General features: G+C 43.0%; 1 protein-coding gene across 1 annotated transcript; it reads left to right on the top strand.

Moving 5' to 3' along the window:
* Positions 1-2,305: 2,305 nt before the first annotated feature.
* On the top strand, positions 2,306-18,022 carry Steep1 (STING1 ER exit protein 1). Its single transcript, XM_059250891.1, has 7 exons — positions 2,306-2,637; positions 2,864-2,981; positions 11,906-11,947; positions 14,151-14,289; positions 15,061-15,150; positions 15,769-15,861; positions 17,737-18,022. The coding sequence occupies exons 1-7, from the start codon at positions 2,514-2,516 to the stop codon at positions 17,797-17,799; spliced, it is 669 nt and encodes a 222-aa protein (XP_059106874.1). The 5' UTR covers positions 2,306-2,513; the 3' UTR covers positions 17,800-18,022.
* The last annotated feature ends 522 nt before the right edge of the window (positions 18,023-18,544 follow it).

Here is an 18,544-nt window from a genome sequence, read left to right as displayed (position 1 = left end):
TTGCCAAGGGCCCCGGTTTGATCCCCAACATCCGAATCAGGCAGTTCACAACTGCTGCTAACTCCAGCTGCAGAGCAGGGCATCTGAGGCACCCTTCTGGCTTCCACAGGCATCCACACGCATGTGCACATACACACATACACATAAATAAATAATCAAACTAAATGACAGAAAATAATAATTATTGGCAAGATTGGAGAGAAATAAGAATCCTTGAACACTACTGATAGGAATGTAAAATTGTGTACTGCCTTGAAAAACTCTGGTAGGTTCTCAAAAGATTAAATACAGACTTGCACCTGATCTAGCCATTTTGCTACTAGATATATAACCAAAAGAATTGAAAATGGCCATCCTGATTATGACCTGTATACACATGACCATTGTAACTTGTATGTAAATGTCTATTGCAGCATTATCTATAATAGCCCAAAAGTGGAAACAAGGCAAATGACAACCAGTAATGCTCAAATAAACAACAAATAGTATATCTGTACAGTCAAATACTATTCGACCATGAAAAGGAATCGCCTTCTATAATATGGAAAAGAGGCAGGTAATGACTAATAATAAGTATGAGATTTCCTTTTGAAATGATAAATATGTTCTGGAATTAGACAATGGTATAGGTTCCACAACTTTGACTAAACTTACCAAACTGATTTTTTTTTTCTGAGACAGGGCTTCACTGTGTAGACTTGGCTGGCCTGAAACTCGGCAAGGTCCGCCTGCCTTTGCCTTTTGAGTATTGGGGTTGAAGACCTGCAACCATGCCTGCCTATTAATACACTTTCAAAAAATGAATTATATATTATTTGAATTTAGTCTTTTAAACTATTTATTTATTCTCTCTCACATGCGCACACACCACAAGCCAAATAACAACTTGAGAGAGATTGTTCTTGCCTTCCATCATGTGGGTGTTGGAGGTGAAATTTAGGCCATCAGGCTTGGTGGCAAGCACTTTTATCCACTGAGCTTCCTCAGTGCCCAAGTTGAATTGTATCTTTATTAAAAATGAATTTAAATTGCATCTTTTTTAATAAAGAAGTTTCATCTGGTCACAGTGATACAGGCTTGCAGTTTCAGTACACAGGAGACAGAGAGAAGGGGATTATGAATTCAAGGCCACCCTGTACTATATAATGAAACCCTGCATTAGAAAGAAAAAGAAAGGAAGGAAGAAGGAAGGAAAGAGGGAAGGAAGGAAGGAAAAAGAAAGAAAGAAAGGAAGGGAGGGAGGGAAGGATGGAGGGAGGAAGAGAGAGAGGGAGGGAAGAAGGAAGGAAGGGAGGAAGAAAGAAAGAAAGAAAAAAAGAAAGAAAGAAAGAAAGAAAGAAAGAAAGAAAGAAAGAAAGAAAGAAAGAAAGAGGTGGAAAATAGCTGAGCAGTTTAAGAGCGCTAGCTGCTCTTCCAGAGGACTCTGGTTCTGTTGGACCCACATGGCAACTCACAGCCTTCTGGAATGTGCCAGTTCCAGAAGATCCAAAGCCGCCTTCTGGCCTCTGTGGATACCAGGCAGGAACAGGGTGTGTAGACATATATGCAGGCAAAACACTGGTACACATAAAATAAAAATCTATAAATTTAAAAAAAGACTAAATTGAATAGGGCTGAAGGATAGCTCAGTGATAGAATGCTTGTGTAGTATGTGCCACATCCTGTATTTAATCCCCACTACAGCAAAAACAAAGTTTCTACTTTATTTTTTAAAGATTTATTTATTTATTTATTTATTTATTATGTATACAGCATACATGACTGCAGGCCAGAAGAGGGGACTAGATCTCATTATAGATGGTTGTGAGCCACCATGTGATTGCTGAGAATTGAACTCAGGACCTCTGGAAGAGCAGCCAGTGCTCTTAACCTCTGAGCCATCTCTCTAGCCCCAAGTTTCTACTTTATTATTACTCATTTATTAGGTACTGAATACTGCCAATAAAATATTTACAGGTACATCTAAAATCTAGGCGATATATATGTATGTATATATGTGTGTATAATATATAGTCCTTTATTATGTTGGGTTTTACATAAATTCATGAATATTTATGAACCAGAGAGATGGCTCAGTAGTTAAAAGTGTTTGCCGCTAAACCTGAGGACCTGAGTTGCATCTTTTGAGATCCACAAAGTGGAAAGAAAGTAGAATCCAGAAAGGTGTCCTCTGACCTCAACACACACACACACACACACACACACTAGCACACTAATAAATAAAAAACAAGATAAATATTGATGACTGTATAGAAATAAAAAATTTAAATAATACTGAGGGTGTCAACAATTAAAGCTGTCCCAGCTAACTGCCTAGCCAGAGGAGCGTCTGTCAACTCAGCACTCTACCCCGCCTCCCCCCGCATCGTAGCGAGATGGGACGTTCCGGAAGTTAATCAGGCCGGTACCAACACGTGACCAGGGTGGAGAGCCGGTCCTGCACGTGCGTCTGTGACGCCATCTCGGCGCGACTCTTCATTTCCCTGGACTTTTCTGACTGCTCTGCCTTAGCTATGCCGAAAGTCGTGTCCCGGTCGGTGGTTTGCTCCGACACCCGGGACCGCGAGGAATATGATGACGGCGAGAAGCCCCTCCATGTCTACTACTGTTTGTGCGGCCAGATGGTCCTGGTGCTGGGTGAGTGGCCGAAAACGGCGGCTGCAGCCGGATGCCGGGCTTTTTTTTTTTTTTTTTGAGACAAGATCTTATTAAGTTGCTCAGGCTGAACTTGAATTCATGATGTAGCTTAGACTAGCCTCGAACTTGCCGGTGATCCTCCTTCATTACAAGCGTGCACCACCACTCTAGGCTCAGGTTATTTTTCAGTGATTCTAAGCGACGAAATCTTTCTTCATTCCTTCAGATTGTCAGTTAGAGAAATTGCCTATGAGGCCTCGGGACCGGTCTCGCGTGATTGATGCTGCCAAACATGCTCATAAGTTTTGTAACACAGAAGATGAGGAGACTACCTATCTTCGGAGGTAAGGGCTTGATGCTCTGTTTAGTTCACTGCTGTGTTGAGGTCTGTTTCTGAAGAATGTAAATTATTCTGTGTAGTGGTTGAGCAGCTCACATAGTTAGGTCTGATACTTTGCTAGTATTCTAACTTACGTTAATGCAGCAAATTTTTTATTGTACTTTGCTGAAATGGTACTTTGAGAAATGTACTTTGAGAAATGGTTTCTCTTGGCATTTGATAGCTGTGATGGTTCAGTTACAGGTTGGAATAAGTTCGTACAACCTGCAACTTTTGATGTCGTTATTGGTATTATTTGCAGGGCTGGGGAAAGAACCAAGGGCCTTGGTCTTGCTGGGTGAGCACTCTCCCGGAGTTACATCCCCAGTCTGTAATCTTATGCATGCCATGTGCCAAGTACTGAGCTAGGTACCAAATCTGTGAATGAATAAGGCACAGTTTTTATTAAAGAAGTCAGTGAGGAAACTGACTTAATTGTGATGGAAAGAAATGCTGGTGCTGGGAACAAAGGCTATAGGAAAACAGGTGCCTGTGTTGTGGTCAGGAAAGGCTCTGAAAGAAGTGGAATTTTTGCTTGGCTTGAAATAGGACTTTGCCAGTTCTTGGAGGATGATGAGGAACAGTCCAGGTAGAAGGACTCTGGGAGCATTAAGAGCATCAAACATGATGTGCTTGGGAAATTGCAATAGCCTTTTGTAGCCAGAGCATGGGTTACTGTTTTGCAGAAAAAGCTTCGTGCATACTGTGGTGAGGACAGTGAAATGCTTTATTTGAAGGCAGTAAAAAGCTATTTCTTTGTATTTGTGTTTGGTATGTGTTGGGTGTTGCGTGTGTGTGTGTGTGTGTGTGTGTGTGTGTGTGTGTGTGTGTGTGTATGTGTATGTGTATGTGTGCATGCTTGTGGAGGCCAGAGGATAACTTTGAGTGTCTTCCACTTTTTTTTTTTTTTTTGGTTTTTCGAGACAAGGTTTCTCTGTGTAGCTTTGCGCCTTTCCTGGAACTCACTTGGTAGCCCAGGCTGGCCTCGAACTCAGAGATCCGCGGGGCTCTGCCTCCCGAGTGCTGGGATTAAAGGCGTGCGCCACCACCGCCCGGCCACTTTTTTTTTTTAAGAAAGTGTCTCTCTTACCGGCCTAGAACTTGCTAAGTAGTCTAGGTTGGCTTGCCAGTGAGCCCCATACAACTGCCTGACTCTTACTTCTCCAGTAAGAAACATTACAAGGGCACCACCATACCTAGCATTTAGTTAGGTTCCAGGGAATCAAACTCAGATCCTCCTGCTTGCTTGCAAGGCAGGTGCTTTACAGACTGTGATCTGTCTCCTCAGCCTTATTTCCATTTTTAAAGATTTATTTTTATTTTTGAGAGAGAGAGAGAGAGAGAGAGAGAGAGAGAGAGAGAGAGAGAGAGAGAGAGAGAGAGAGTTGGTATGTGCATGTGAGTGTAGGTGCCGGTAGAGGTCGGGGAGAAGATGTTTGATCCCCTGGAGCTGGAGTTGCAGGTGGTTGTCAGCCACCTAATGTGGGCCTTGGGAACCAAACTTGAGTCTTCTGCAAGAGCATCATACTCTTAATCACTGAGCCATCTCTCTAGCCCCCTTACTTAGTTCCATTTTGTAAGGAGGGAGTTACATAGTTAGATATGTATGTTTTTGTTTTGTTTTGTTTTTTGTTTTTTCGAGACAGGGTTTCTCTGTGTAGTTTTGCACATTTCCTGGAACTTGCTAGATATGTATGTTTTTAAATTGAGGAATCCTTGGTGTATATGGGTAATTAAAAGTGGGGGAGGTCACAGCTGGGCGGTGGTGGCGCACGCCTTTAATCCCAGCACTCGGGAGGCAGAGGCAGTCGGATCTCTGTGAGTTTGAGGCTAGCCTGGACTACAGAGTGAGTTCCAGGAAAGGTGCAAAGCTACACAGAGAAACCCTGTCTCGAAAAACAAACAAACAAACAAATAAATAAATAAACAAATAAACAAATAAATAAATACAAATGGGGGAGGATAAAGTTACATTGAATGTGTGGAGCAAGGCATAAGGCTTATAACTCAGTTGGTAGAGTACTTGCACATAACAGTGATAGTAGTGCACACTTGTAATCTCAGCTCTAGGAGGTAGGGGCAGGAGAATTAGAAGTTCAAGGTCATCCTCAGCTATGTATAGCCTAGGCTTACATGAGACCCTTTACATACATACATACATATATACATACATGCATGCAAGAGAAAGCAGATGAGAGAGAAAGAAAGAAGACTGAGATTTACAAAGAATTGGACAGAACCAGGAGAACCTAATAATGCAGAGTTTTAAGAAAGGAAAGAGGGGCTAGAGTGATTATCTCTGCAGTAAGAGCACTGGCTGCTCTTCTAGAGGACCCAGGTTCAATTTCCACAACCATCTGTAACTCCAGTTCCAGAGGATCTGATGCTCTTCTTCAGATATGCATGCAGGTAAAGCACTAATATGCATACACATTTTTAAAAAGGAAAGAATTCCAAGGTGTGTATAAAAGGTAAGAGTGGTCACCTCCACGCACCCAATACCACAGGAGATCCACTCATTTATTCTAAACTCCACTCATTTATTCAGCAAATATTTCATTTTCTGAGCTCCTGTTGTATGCTGGGCACTTGATACTTGGAATCCACTGGTATATTAGCATGCTAAAGCTGCTATAGAAATATACCACAACCTGGGTAGCTTTAAGCAACAAAAATTAATAGGTAACGTTGTACAATATTATTTTAAGATGTGTTACATTTGTTTATGCTGTGAACATTTGTTTAATGATGCACAGATGTGGTGTGTTGCATTCTTTCATGTTGCATTTGTTTAACTGTGAAGCTGTGTTACATGCCAGTCTAAAACATCTGATGGTCTAATTAAGAGGTGAATGGCCAATAGTGAGGCAGGAGAAAGGATAGGCAGGGGTGGCAGGCAGAGAATAAATAGGAGGAGAAATCTGGGAGGAGAAAGAAAGAAGAGCAAGAGGGATCAAGGAGGAGGACATCAGGAGCCAGCCACCCAGCCAGCCATAGAGTAAGATTAAAAGTAAGATACACAGAAATAGAGAAAAGAAAAAGCCCAGAGGCAAAAGGTAGATGGGATAATTTAAGAAAAGCTGGTTAGAAACAACCCAAGCTAAGGCCTGGCATTTATAAGTAATACGTCTCTCTGTGTGTGTTTATTTGGGAGCTGGGTGGCGGGCCCCAAAAGAGCCCAAAGAGTGAAAACAAACAAGAGCAAGGTTCAGATTTGGAGGCTGAAGTTTGAAAGTTGTCAGCAGAGCTATGCTCTTGCTGACTTATTCCTCCCCACCTATCATCTGTGTGTGTGTGTGTGTGTGTGTGTGTGTGTGTGTGTGTGTGTGTGTGTGTGTGTAACAGAGAGAGAGATGGGAGTCTTACTCTGTAGACTAGGCTGGCCTGGAGCTCACTATGTAAAACAGGCTGGCCTGGAACTCATAGAGATCTGTCTGCTCTTGGTTCCCAAGTTCTGGGATTAAAACTATGTGCTACCAGGCCTGGCATTTTTTGTTTGTTTCTTTTCATTTTTTATTTTTTACATTATTTTTGTGGGGTAGAGGGTGGGGCATAGGTGGAGTCGCCATGGCCTGCCTGTGGAGGTTTGAGCACAGCTTTTGATAGTTTTCTTCTTCTATCACATGGGTCCCAGGGATAGAACTTGGGTCATCAAGTTTGGTGGCAAATGCCTTACTCTCTGAGCCATCTCTCACTCTCTTCTGGATTTTTTACCCAACAATCCTTAGTGTTCCTTGGCTTATCAATGCATCACTCCATTATCTGCCTGTATCATGTGGGCTTTTTTTTTTTTTTTTTTTTTTTTTTTTTGGTTTTTCGAGACAGGGTTTCTCTGTGTAGCTTTGCGCCTTTCCTGGAACTCACTTGGTAGCCCAGGCTGGCCTCGAACTCATCATGTGGGTTTTTTTTATGTTTTATTTTCTGTATGTGAGTGTTTTGCCTGTTTGTGTATCATTTGTGTGCCTGGTGTATATAGAGGCCAGAACAGGAATCCCTTGGAACTGGAGTTACAGATAGTTGTGAGCTACCATGTGGGTGCTGGGAGTAGAACCCTAGCCTCTGGAGGAGCAATCAGTGCTCTTAGCTCTCTAACCTCTCTTCTCTTATTTTAACTTTTTGTTTATTTTTGTTTGTTTTGACAGTCTCTCTTGTACCACAGGCTTTGAATGGGGTACTTAGTGGAAAATGACCTTAATTCCTGATCCTCCTGCTTGTACCTCCAAAGTGCTCAGATTACATGGGTCACTTTGTCCTTTGTTATATCTTCCCCCATTATTTAGATTACTGGTTTTGAAAATTATCGACTATCTTTAGGATCACTGCAATAATTACATATAATATTTGTAGAAAGTTATGTATATAATAGTATATATTAATATGTATTATTCGGTTAGTACAGAAAACAGTTGCCTTAGTTAGGGTTTCTCTTACTGTGAACAGACACCATGACCACGGCAACTCTTATAAAGGAAAACATTTAATTGAGGCGGCAGCTTACAGTTTCAGAGGTTCAGTACATTGTCATTATGGTGGGGAGCATGGAGGCATGCAGGCAGACATGGTGCTGGAGAAGGAGCTGTTACATGCTGATTTGCAGGCAATAGGAAGTAGACTGTCTCACTGGGAGTAGCTTGAGCATAGGAGACCTCAAAGCCCACACCCACAGTGACACACTTCCTCCAACAAGGCCACACCTACTCCAACAAGGCCACACCTCCTAATAGTGCTATTCCCTATAGGGGCCATTTTCTTTCAAACCACCACAGCAATTTAATACTAGGCTGCAGTCACCTATGACATCATAAAGCTAGTCAAGAAAATTACTGGGTGATCCTATACTGAAGTAGAAACCCTGAAATCCAATCAGCCTTACCTTTAGGATGAATCAGCCTTAGGACTAGCCTTATTTAGTGGCAAATAGTGCCTTCTTTAATGGCAGGGCCTAGCCAGGGACTTGTAGCCACATCATTGTTAGGGTTCAGAATTCCTAGAGCTTACCAACAAGCAAGTACACTCCCCCTTGACACAGTTCATGTTCTAGTCATGTGCAGCTTTTCCAAGGGCTTACTCTGTGCTTTTCTGCTGGCCAAGGCAGAATTCTAGTCTTTTCTTAGTGTCCCTCTTTTTCACCAGTTACTACTGAGCACACAGCCCATGGCCCATCTTTCCCGTCTACTTCTTGAGTGAGTTTGGGCAATTTGTGGTATTTTTTTCTCTTTTGTTTTCTGACACAGATTCTCACTATGCAGCCTAGGCTGGCCTTCAACTCAATCCTCCTGCTTCAGCCTCCCCTGTGCTGGGTTTCCAGGCAAGTGCCGCCATACCCATCTATGTTATTCTTTTTCATTCTAGGACTTCTAGGGTATCTGACTTATTGGTATACAGTTGTTCACAGAATAGCCTGGCAGTGATTGATTGATTGAGATGGGGTTTCTCTGTGCAACAGTCCTGGCTGTCTTGGAACTCGCTTTGTAGACCAGGCTAGCTTTGAACTCACCGAGATTCACCTGGCTCTGCCTCCTGAGTGATAGGATTAAAGGTGTGCACCACCACCTCCCCGCTCTGGCAGTGTTTTTATGTGTATAATATTGGTAGGGAATCCTTGAGTTTTAAGTCCTAATGGTATTAGGCAATAATTCTTTGTATATAGCAGTTCCATGAATATACTATGTATACATGGAGTATTTCATTTACATGAAATCCTATTTTCTGTCACCTCGTCATGAAGTTTCTGTGACTCTCTCTAGACAGAGTGTGGTGCCACCACCTGTGCTGCCATTACAACTTCCTCCACTTACGAACTTAACTTCAGGGGCTGGAGAGATGGCTCAGAGGTTAAGAGCACTGGCTGCTCTTCCAGAGGACCTGAGTTCAATTCCCAGAACCCACATGGCAGCTCATAGTTGTCTGTAATTCCAGTTCCAGGGGATCTGACACCTTCACACCAATGCACATAAAATAAAGTTTAAAAAATATTCTTTAGAAAAAAAAAGAACTTAACTTCAGCCAGGCAGGGGTGGCACACACCTTTAATCCCAGCACTTGGGAGGCAGAGGCAAGTGGATCTTGAGTTCAAGGCCAGCCTGGTCTACAGAGGGAGATCCAGGACAGAGACCCTGTCTAAAAAAAGAACTTCGTTAGCCAGATGTGGTAGCTTACAACTGTTATCCTAGCATGTGAGAGTCTGAAGCAGGAAGATTGCTTTGAGTTTAAGGCCAGCCTGGACTACATAGGTAAACTCTAGATCATCCTGGGGGTCTTCAGTAAGATCTTATCTCAGAAAAAGCTTCCTTGATTATCAGTTTAGTTTCCTTACGAAGATGAATTTATTCACTGTTTATTGTACATCTTCTCAGTGTCCAGTCCTTTTAATTTTATGTGTATAGTATTTTGCTTGAATGTATGTTTGTTTACCACATGTGTATATGGAGCCTGCAGAGGTGAGAAGAAGGCATTGGATCCCTGAAGCTGGAGTTACAGACAGTTGTGGACCACCATATGGGTGCTGGGAATTAAATCGAGGCCCTTTGGAAGAGCAGCCAGTGCTCTTAACTGCTGGGCCCTCTCTCCAGCCCCTATATGTAGTGCTTTGCTCAGAGTCTGTCTGATCTCAGGGAATGGATGATGGAAATCATGGAAAATTAATAAGTAGAAAAATCAAGTAATTATGATTATTAAAAGCCATGTGAGCCGGGCGGTGGTGGCGCACGCCTTTAATCCCAGCACTCAGGAGGCAGAGCCAGGCGGATCTCTATGAGTTCAAGGCCAGCCTGGGCTACCAAGTGAGTCCCAGGAAAGGCACAAAGCTACACAGAGAAACCCCTGTCTCGAAAAACCAAAAAAAAAAAAAAAAAAAGCCATGTGAATGAAACAAAGGGTTGGTAGAGAAAAATCACAGGAGAACTTCTTAGTGAATGTGTTCAGGGAATAACCTCTGAGTAAGTGGCATCAGCGTAGACAAAGGACTGCCTTAGCAATGTGATGAGCAGAGCATGGTTTGTAGAGGGAGAAGCATGTGTGTGTAAACGGTCAGCTGTTGGAAAGCACATGTTCTTTTTAAAGAGCTGAAACAGAAGGAGGGCTGATTTGGCCGTGGAAGTGGAATGTGTATATGGAAGAGGGAGACTATATAAGATGCTGCAGAAACCAGTAGTTATGTTCTTAGGTGGTACCAGGGAAGCCACTTCTGCCTCTGTTTAGTGAGTGATTTGGAGGAAGAAACTAGTGGGGGCAGATTCTAGAATAAGTGGTTGGAATTTCTTTATTTCAGATAGGAATTCATGTTGAGGAAGTCCTGTCTATGTTATGACATGCATGGGCAGAGAGCAAGAGAGAGAGAAGTTATGACTATAGAAATGTAGTGACTACAGAAAAGTCTAAAATTTGTACATGTTGTAAAACAAAAGCATATCAAAGACAAATGACGAACTGAGCAAGAAACAGTTGCAAGGCCCATTAATAGTGCAAGTCTCCTTAATGTAAAAGAAAATGGTGACTCAAAAGATAGGAGCTAACAGTTCACAAGGCAGAAAAAAAGAAATTTGTGACACAAATGGCTGTCATAGCTTCCATTTTAAAAAAGGAAATACAAATTGGCAGATCTCATTTTCTTTTCCCTTTGTTTTGGAATTGAGTCTTGCTATGTTACCCAGTTGGTTCTCAAACTGTGATCCTCCTTTCCCAGCCTCCTGAGTAGCCATGATTATAGGTACATGCTGTGGCACCCTTGAAGATCTAATTTTTCACATGTGAAATTGGCTGGGATGCAGTTAACTAGCATGCACTAACAGTGAGGCGGTAGAGAAACAGAACTCTCAATACATTGCTGCTAGTATAAACTGGTGCAAGTTCTACAGAGAAGAATTTGGCAGTGTGGTGGTTTGAATGAGAATCACCTCCCATAGGCTTATATATTTGAATGCTTGGTCCCCAGTTGGTGGACTTTTGGGAAGGATTAGGAGGTTGGAGGAGGTGTGTCACTGGGAGTGGGGTTTGACTAATACCAGGCCCAGATTATTTATAATACCCAAGCCAATGAAACACTATGAGATAATTAATAGTGCATTGCTTAGGGGATAATGACAAGAAAATATGTGCATTTTCAGTATTAATACAACTTTGTGGTGTGTGTGTGTGTTTCGCATGCGCATGGGTTCATGGGTGTATGGGTATATATGCACATGCAGAGTCTAGAGCTGCATGCTAGGGTGTCTTCCTCTGTCACTCTCCATTTTTATTCCCTTGAGACGGGGTCTCTCACTGAACCAGAGCTTTGCCATTCAACTAGGCTGGCTGGCCAGTGGGCTCTCAGGGTTTGAGTATCCTGACTTCCTAATCCTGAAGTTACAGGCATACATAGCCATGCCTGGCTTTTTATGTGGATGCTGGGGATTCTAACTTGGGTCCTTGTTCTGGCGGATCAAGAACTCTTACTCATTGAGTTAGCTCCCCAGCCCCTGACACAACTTTTGTCTAACATGTTCTATCCATGGTTGGTGGACTCCACAGATTCAGAAACCATGGATACAAAGGGCTGACTATATAATTAGCTGCTGCTATATTATTGTGGTTATTATTGTTGATACTACAAGTCCAATCACTGTTTTCACTATTAATATTACTGCCCTTTTCTCTGCTTAGCTAGCATTATTATTAATTGCTCACAACTCTGTTAGTTGCTCAGTACATGCTTGTGAAAGAAGGAATGCATGCTGGAGTTATAAACTTAATACATGCTTAACTAGCCAGTAGATCTATGAAATGAAGAACTTCTGAACTTTTAGCATCAATTATGATAAGTGATGAACAATGGGAAAAATGAGCTAGGAGGTTAATCGGTTATGAGATTTGCTCTTAACTTTTCAATTTTTACTTCCATTTTCTGTGAAGGCCTGAGGGCATTGAACGTCAGTACAGAAAGAAGTGTGCAAAGTAAGTACCAACAGTATGGGTTTTTCTGAGCATAGGTAAGTAAAAGCATAATGTGTTAGGAAAATAGTCTCTCTTTGGACTCAGTAATCTCAAAGGCCTTCAAACCAAGTGTTAATATGCTTTCCAAAGACTCTAGTTAAATTCCATCCCTGACCAGCTGATTACAAAAGTAAGGAAAATGGGGCCATTTTTTTCTTTTGAGGCAGGGTCTTGATGTGTAGTTCAGGCCAGCCTTGAGCTTTTGATCCTTTGCCCTAGCCTCCCAAGTCCCGGGATTATAGGTATGCACCATGCACCATGCACCATGCAAAAACGTGAGTTTTTAACATAATATAATTTGAAAGATCGAGATGTAATATGTCTGCAGTAAAATTTACCATTTAAATATTCAAGTCAGTGAATTTTGGGAGAAAAATACAGTGAAGTAATGCCACCAGCGTCAAGATAGAAAGCATTTGCAGCAGTCCCATGTCCTTTGCAGCCAGTCTCCTTTCTTCATCCTCCTCCCTGGTAGTCGCTACTCTATGTCACTGTGCTTTCACCTTTCCTGACAGTTTGGGGACATTCTATAGTGTTTTCTACTACATACAAGTACATGTCTTTTATAGCTGGTCTCGCTTTCTCTCTCTTCCCCGCTTCCCTCGCCCCTTCTGTGCCCACCCGCCCTCCCTCTCTCCCTCCCTCCTTCATTCTCTCCCTCTCTTCTCTGTCTCTCTCTCTGTCTCTGTCTCTCTCTCTCTGTCTCTCTCTCTCTGTCTCTCTCTCTCTCTCTCTCTCTCTCTGTCAGTCTCTCTCTCTCTCCTGCACATGTACATGGCATACATATAGGAATCAAAGGACAACTTGGAGAAGATTCTCACCTTCCATGTGGGTCTTGGAGGGATCAAACTCAGGTTTTCAGCCTTGGCAACAGGCTCCTTTACCCACTCAGCCATCTCACTGGCTCCATCCCTAGTTTTTCTCAGTTTGATGTTTTAGGGATTCATCCAAGTTGTTATGTATATCAATCATTTGTTTCTCTTTTTTGCTGAGTATCCCATCCTGTTAGTTCATTTCCTCATTCACAGTGCTCTTTATTTTTGAGCATCCCGTTGTATCAGTTTGTACACCCATTCACAATGAGTTTCATTTGCTTCCAGTGTAGGCTATTACCAGGAACGTTGCTGTGAGTATTCTAGATAGAGTTTATTGCGAACATATATTTTCTTTTGGAGTAGAATTGGCTGAGTCATAATGGAAAATGTGACACAATATAATTTAGTTCTAGGCTTATGTATGAAATGTATTATGTAGACTATAAAGCTAGGAATCTTAAAGGATGTTGTTTAAAGCAAAACTTCCAGCTTTAGACTATTAATAGTAAGAATATTAGTAAGTTCAATTTTTGTTATTGTTGTTTTAAGACAGGATCTGTCTATGTAGCCCTGGCTGTCCTTGAACTTAGTATGTAGACCAGGCTGGCCTGGAACTCACGGAGATCCACCTGCCTCTGCCTCCAGAGTGCTGGGATGAAAGGCCAGCCACTATACTTGGCAGTTAAGTTCAATCTTTATGTGAGGACAATTGTGTTTTGGCTCTCCAAAGACTCAGAGTAGGAGCACTGAAGCAGAGGAAAATAAGTAGAAGATAGGAAGACATTGGAGTTCCTAGCCATACTGGATTCATGAAGCTGGTTTTTTATCATATCTTGTAGGTCTACTTCTTAGCTCAGAAAGCGTAACGGTCAGCCAGAGAAAGTGGCAGTTGTACAGGATTTATTTTGCCAAACACTGCAGTGGCTCCTGTCCACTTTCTCTGATGCTGTAAAATGAAACAGCAAAGTGGACAGAATGCCCAAACCAGTGCTCAGGCAGCTGGGAATAATGGTAGCAGTTTTTGACTACAAAGCCAATAGTAGTGTTGGCTAGCATTTCCCAGATTTTGTCTAATGTCAGTAATCATGTGGGATGCCAATTAAAGTAGCAGAATCTCAGGCCTCACTTACCCCTACATTTGCCAAACCAGGATCTTCTGGGAGAGGTCTAGGAACCTGATCAGAAATTTCAACATGCACCCTAATTGATTCTTATCAAGTTCGTTAGGGAAAAGATAAACATTTATTGCCACAAACAAGACTGTTCCCAGAAACCAAGTCTACTTTGCAAGCCATGCTTTGGGGGTGTAGAGTTAGAGGCCTTCCAGAGATTCACTCTGCCATTTGCAGGTGTGGACTGCCGCTCTTCTACCAGTCCCAGCCGAAGAATGCTCCTGTGACCTTCATCGTGGATGGAGCCGTAGTGAAATTTGGCCAAGGCTTTGGGAAAACCAATATATATACTCAGAAGCAGGAGCCTCCTAAGAAGGTAATTATCATCAAAGGGCACAGACTGCTTAATATAGCTACACATTTAGTCCCAAATTTGATTAGTGCTGGGGATCAAACCCAGGACTTGTACATGTTAGGCAAGCACCACTGAGCTATAGCATTACCCCCTAGTTTTTAAAATAAAGATATAATACCTGAGAAACTTTCCTTATAGATGAAATATTTATTAAGAAAATGCCATTGTTGTGTACATGCAGGGATTATAGAACTGTGACATTTATTATTTGCTTTATATACAGTAGTCTTGTAAGGTTAGAAATTGTATAATTTTTATTTTCCTTTTATTCAGTTTTTTCTTTTTAGAGTGGGAACAATTAAATCCTCAATAGATTAGATTGATTTTTAAATATACTTAAAAAAACCCCTCAAGAGTGGGCTGGAGAGATGGCTCAGCCATTAAAGGATAGGCTTACAACCAAAACTATAAGAGTTCGGTTCCCTGAACCCACAGCTGTCTCTCCAGCCATCTTTTGGCAGGTGATGGTGGCACACATCTTTAATTCCAGCACTTGAGAGGAAGGCAGAGGCAGGCAAATCTCTGAGTTCGTGGCTAGCCTGGTCTATAAAGTGAGTTCCAGGACAGCCAGGGCTGCACAGAGAAACTGTCCTGAAAAAAACAGAAACGGACAACCCAAAAGCTCAGTAGCAAATGCTTGAAAACACTGACATGCACACAAATGTGCTTGCATACACAGCTCATGGATCCTTGTGGGGTGAACTTAGCTTGATGCCTCTTCCTCTATTCTAGGTTATGATGACCAAACGGACTAAAGACATGGGCAAGTTCAGCTCTGTTACTGTGTCTACCATTGATGAAGAAGAAGAAGAGATAGAGGCTGTAAGTGCTTCTGCTTTCAGGGAATTGGGATCGGGAGGGAGGAAGGAGTAAGGGGCTCCAGGCCGGAGCCTCTGTAGAGCAGAACAGTTGGCAAGCCTGCTTTCACAGCCCGCTCTGCTAGAAAGAAACTCTGCTTTGGGGAGTACCTGTTTCCCTGAATGGGAGGGACACCTAGCAAATGAGAACAAGGAATTTGGATCCTCTCATCACTTTTTAGTTTAAAACTACTGAAGTGGATTCAGACCTGACAGTTCAGGGTCTGCATGTACTACATAGCAAGATTCTAGCTCCACAACGAACAAGTGGTACATAAGATACTCGACTGAATGATTTTCAGACCCTTCCAGGCTGGCTCTGATGCTTTCAGTCTGTCTTTAGCAGTAACAGCAGTTACTTTTCTGGTATTTCAAGCCAAGTGGTTTTTACAGAGGGGTGTTCTCACATGATCACCATGGAAACCTGAACTCTCCTGGGCTATTGAGAAGATAAAGAGTTGAAAGTGTAGGGAAGTCGGCTGTGTGAAGTCCAGTTTCTGGACTTGAGTAGTGTAACTACTGCGGTCTTGGTTGTAATTCCTGCTAAGTGTGTTGATGTAAAGGTCCTTCATTTTTCCTGTAGAGGGAAGTTGCTGACTCCTATGCACAGAATGCCAAAGTGATTGAAAAACAGCTGGAGCGCAAAGGCATGAGCAAGAGGCGACTGCAAGAGCTGGTGAGTGGCCTGGGGAGGAAGGGTGCAGGCCCCCTGGCTTGAATTTCTTGCTTTGAATAAGATTTGCAGAGGCAGGGGAGCCTTGAAGAAGCTCTTGGGAGTTACTAGTACAGTTGGCTGCCAGCTTTCTCACCCAGGCTCTGACTGTGTTGGTAAGCTCAACTCTGCAATACTGACTGGCTTCTGACTGCTAAATTAGAACTCTTGTTTGACAGGCCTGACTGGGGTGATGTTTGAATCTGCTGCTTGTACTCTGTGGTCATGGGTTAAGGGCCGGATTTTCGAGTGCTCTCCAGGGTAGAATGGCATACAGTTGTGCTACCTCAGTATACCCGAATTGGAGCTGTGGTTTGATAATTTCATGAATATTGTGTTATGTACTTATTCATTCTGATTGTTCTCACCCCACTCTTTTATCTCCCTCCCACTCTTGTTCACTACTACTTTCTTAATTTGTGTTATTAAGATAACAGTATTGGCTTATTTCATTACTCTCAGACATTACTGCATTGATGCTTCATCAAAACGTCTATAACATTTTTTAGGGTAGCATACAAAGTAGTAAGTTTCTTTATGGCATATCATAAATATGTCTCATATCTTTGTTTTCATTCTTTCCCTACCCCACCGCCTTCCCATGCTCCCTACCCCACCGCCTTCCCATGCTCCCTACCTCACTGCCTTCCCATGCTCCCTACCCCACCACTTTCCCATGCTCGCTACCTCACAGCCTTCCCATGCTCCCTACCTCACAGCCTTCCTTCCCATGCTCCCTACCTCACAGCCTTCCCATGCTCCCTACCTCACAGCCTTCCCATGCTCCCTACCTCACAGCCTTCCCATGCTCCCTACCCCACCACCTTCCCATACTCCCTACCTCGCAGCCTTCCCATGCTCCCTACCTCACAGCCTTCACATGCTCCCTACCCCAGCGCCTTCCCGTGCTCCCTACCTCGCAGCCTTCCCATGCTCCCTACCTCACAGCCTTCCCATACTCCCTACCTCGCAGCCTTCCCATACTCCCTACCTCACAGTCTTTCCATGCTCCCTACCTCGCAGCCTTCCCATGCTCCCTACCTCGCAGCCTTCCCATGCTCCCTACCTCACAGCCTTCCCATGCTCCCTACCCCAGTGCCTTCCCATACTCCCTACCTCAACGCCTTCCTATACTCCCTACCTCACAGTCTTCCCGTGCTCCCTACCTCACAGCCTTCCCATGCTCCCTACCTCACAGCCTTCCCATGCTCCCTACCTCACAGGCTTCCCATGCTCGCTACCTCGCAGCCTTCCCATGCTCCCTACGTCACCTCCTTCCCATGCTCCCTACCTCACCTCCTTCCCATGCTCCCTACCCCACAGCCTTCCCATACTCCCTACCTCACCGCCTTCCCATGCTCCCTACCCCCTCTGGTTCCTCTCCTTACTTCTTCCACATAGTCTCTCCTCCTCTGCTTTTTTATTTTCTTCTTTCTCTCTCTTTGTATTTTTGTTAAAGAAAGGATTAGTCCAGGCTGGCCTCAAACTTGCTATGTATGCCAAGCTGGCTTTGAACTCCTGATCCTCTTCCCTCTAGCTCCCTAGTTCTTCGATTACAGATCTACACTGTGCTTCCCCTTCTGCTTTCTTAGCACATGTAGTCCATTATCCCTCCTTCCCTTTTGTGAGCCTCTTTCTAGGTTCATAACCCCCACACACATACACTTTTTTATGTAGCTTTCATGAGCCAGAGTTTGAAGTTGATGGATAAGGATTCTAAAACCACTGTTGGCTTGTACACTGAGCAGTTAAGGGTGAGTGGGACAGTTAGAATAAAGAAGAAATGTTGAGTATTTCATGTGATTGTGATGTATCAGGGCGTACTTTTTTTCTTCCCAGGCTGAATTGGAAGCCAAGAAAGCAAAAATGAAGGGGACCCTGATCGACAACCAGTTCAAATAATCTGGATCTTTTTGTGTTCAGACTGGAGGCCAGCACTTAGATCAAGACGAAATAGCTTCTTGATTTCATGGTCTAGTGTCTGTGTCCCAGGAAAAGATTATCTGACCATCCCATTGATTTTCCTACATTGTTCTTCTTTTCTTTCATTGAAGTCCTTGACTCCATTTCACTTGCTTTCTGGGTGACAGATTGTTTTCAAAATCTTTGTATAGGTCGGGTGGTGGTGGCGGCGGCACACGCCTTTAATCCCAGCACTCGGGAGGCAGAGGCAGGCGGATCTCTGTGAGTTCGAGGCCAGCCTGGGCTACCAAGTGAGTTCCAGGAAAGGCGCAAAGCTACACAGAGAAACCCTGTCTCGAAAAACCAACAACAACAACAAAAAAAACAAAACAAAACAAAAAAAACCCGAGTTTTCTGTCTTCCTTGTTACATACTGGAGGATGGTCTTGAACTTGTGATCCTCCTGTCTTAGCCTCTCCAGTGCTGTAATTACAGGAACGCACCACCGTGCCTGGCTTCTGTACCAGTCCTCTTCATTTGAAGTACCCTTCTTCTGTGATATATTTAGGGCTAGCTAAGTCTCTAGTTTCTAAGGTAGGTGTTTTTTATTTCTTCTTCAAAGCTAATACAGTGTTTAAAGATTTTTGAAAAAGTATGGTATAAGAGGAAAGTTGCAGGAATTAAATTTAAAATTAATTCCTTTTCATTTTTAAAAGGTGGATCCTTTAAGAGACTCTGTCTCTGA

This window comes from Peromyscus eremicus, chromosome X (genome assembly GCF_949786415.1).
Source record: "Peromyscus eremicus chromosome X, PerEre_H2_v1, whole genome shotgun sequence".
Classification (NCBI taxonomy): Eukaryota; Metazoa; Chordata; class Mammalia; order Rodentia; family Cricetidae; genus Peromyscus; species Peromyscus eremicus.
The sequence above is the reverse complement of the archived record's forward strand: the minus strand, read 5'-3'. Positions and strand labels throughout refer to the sequence as shown.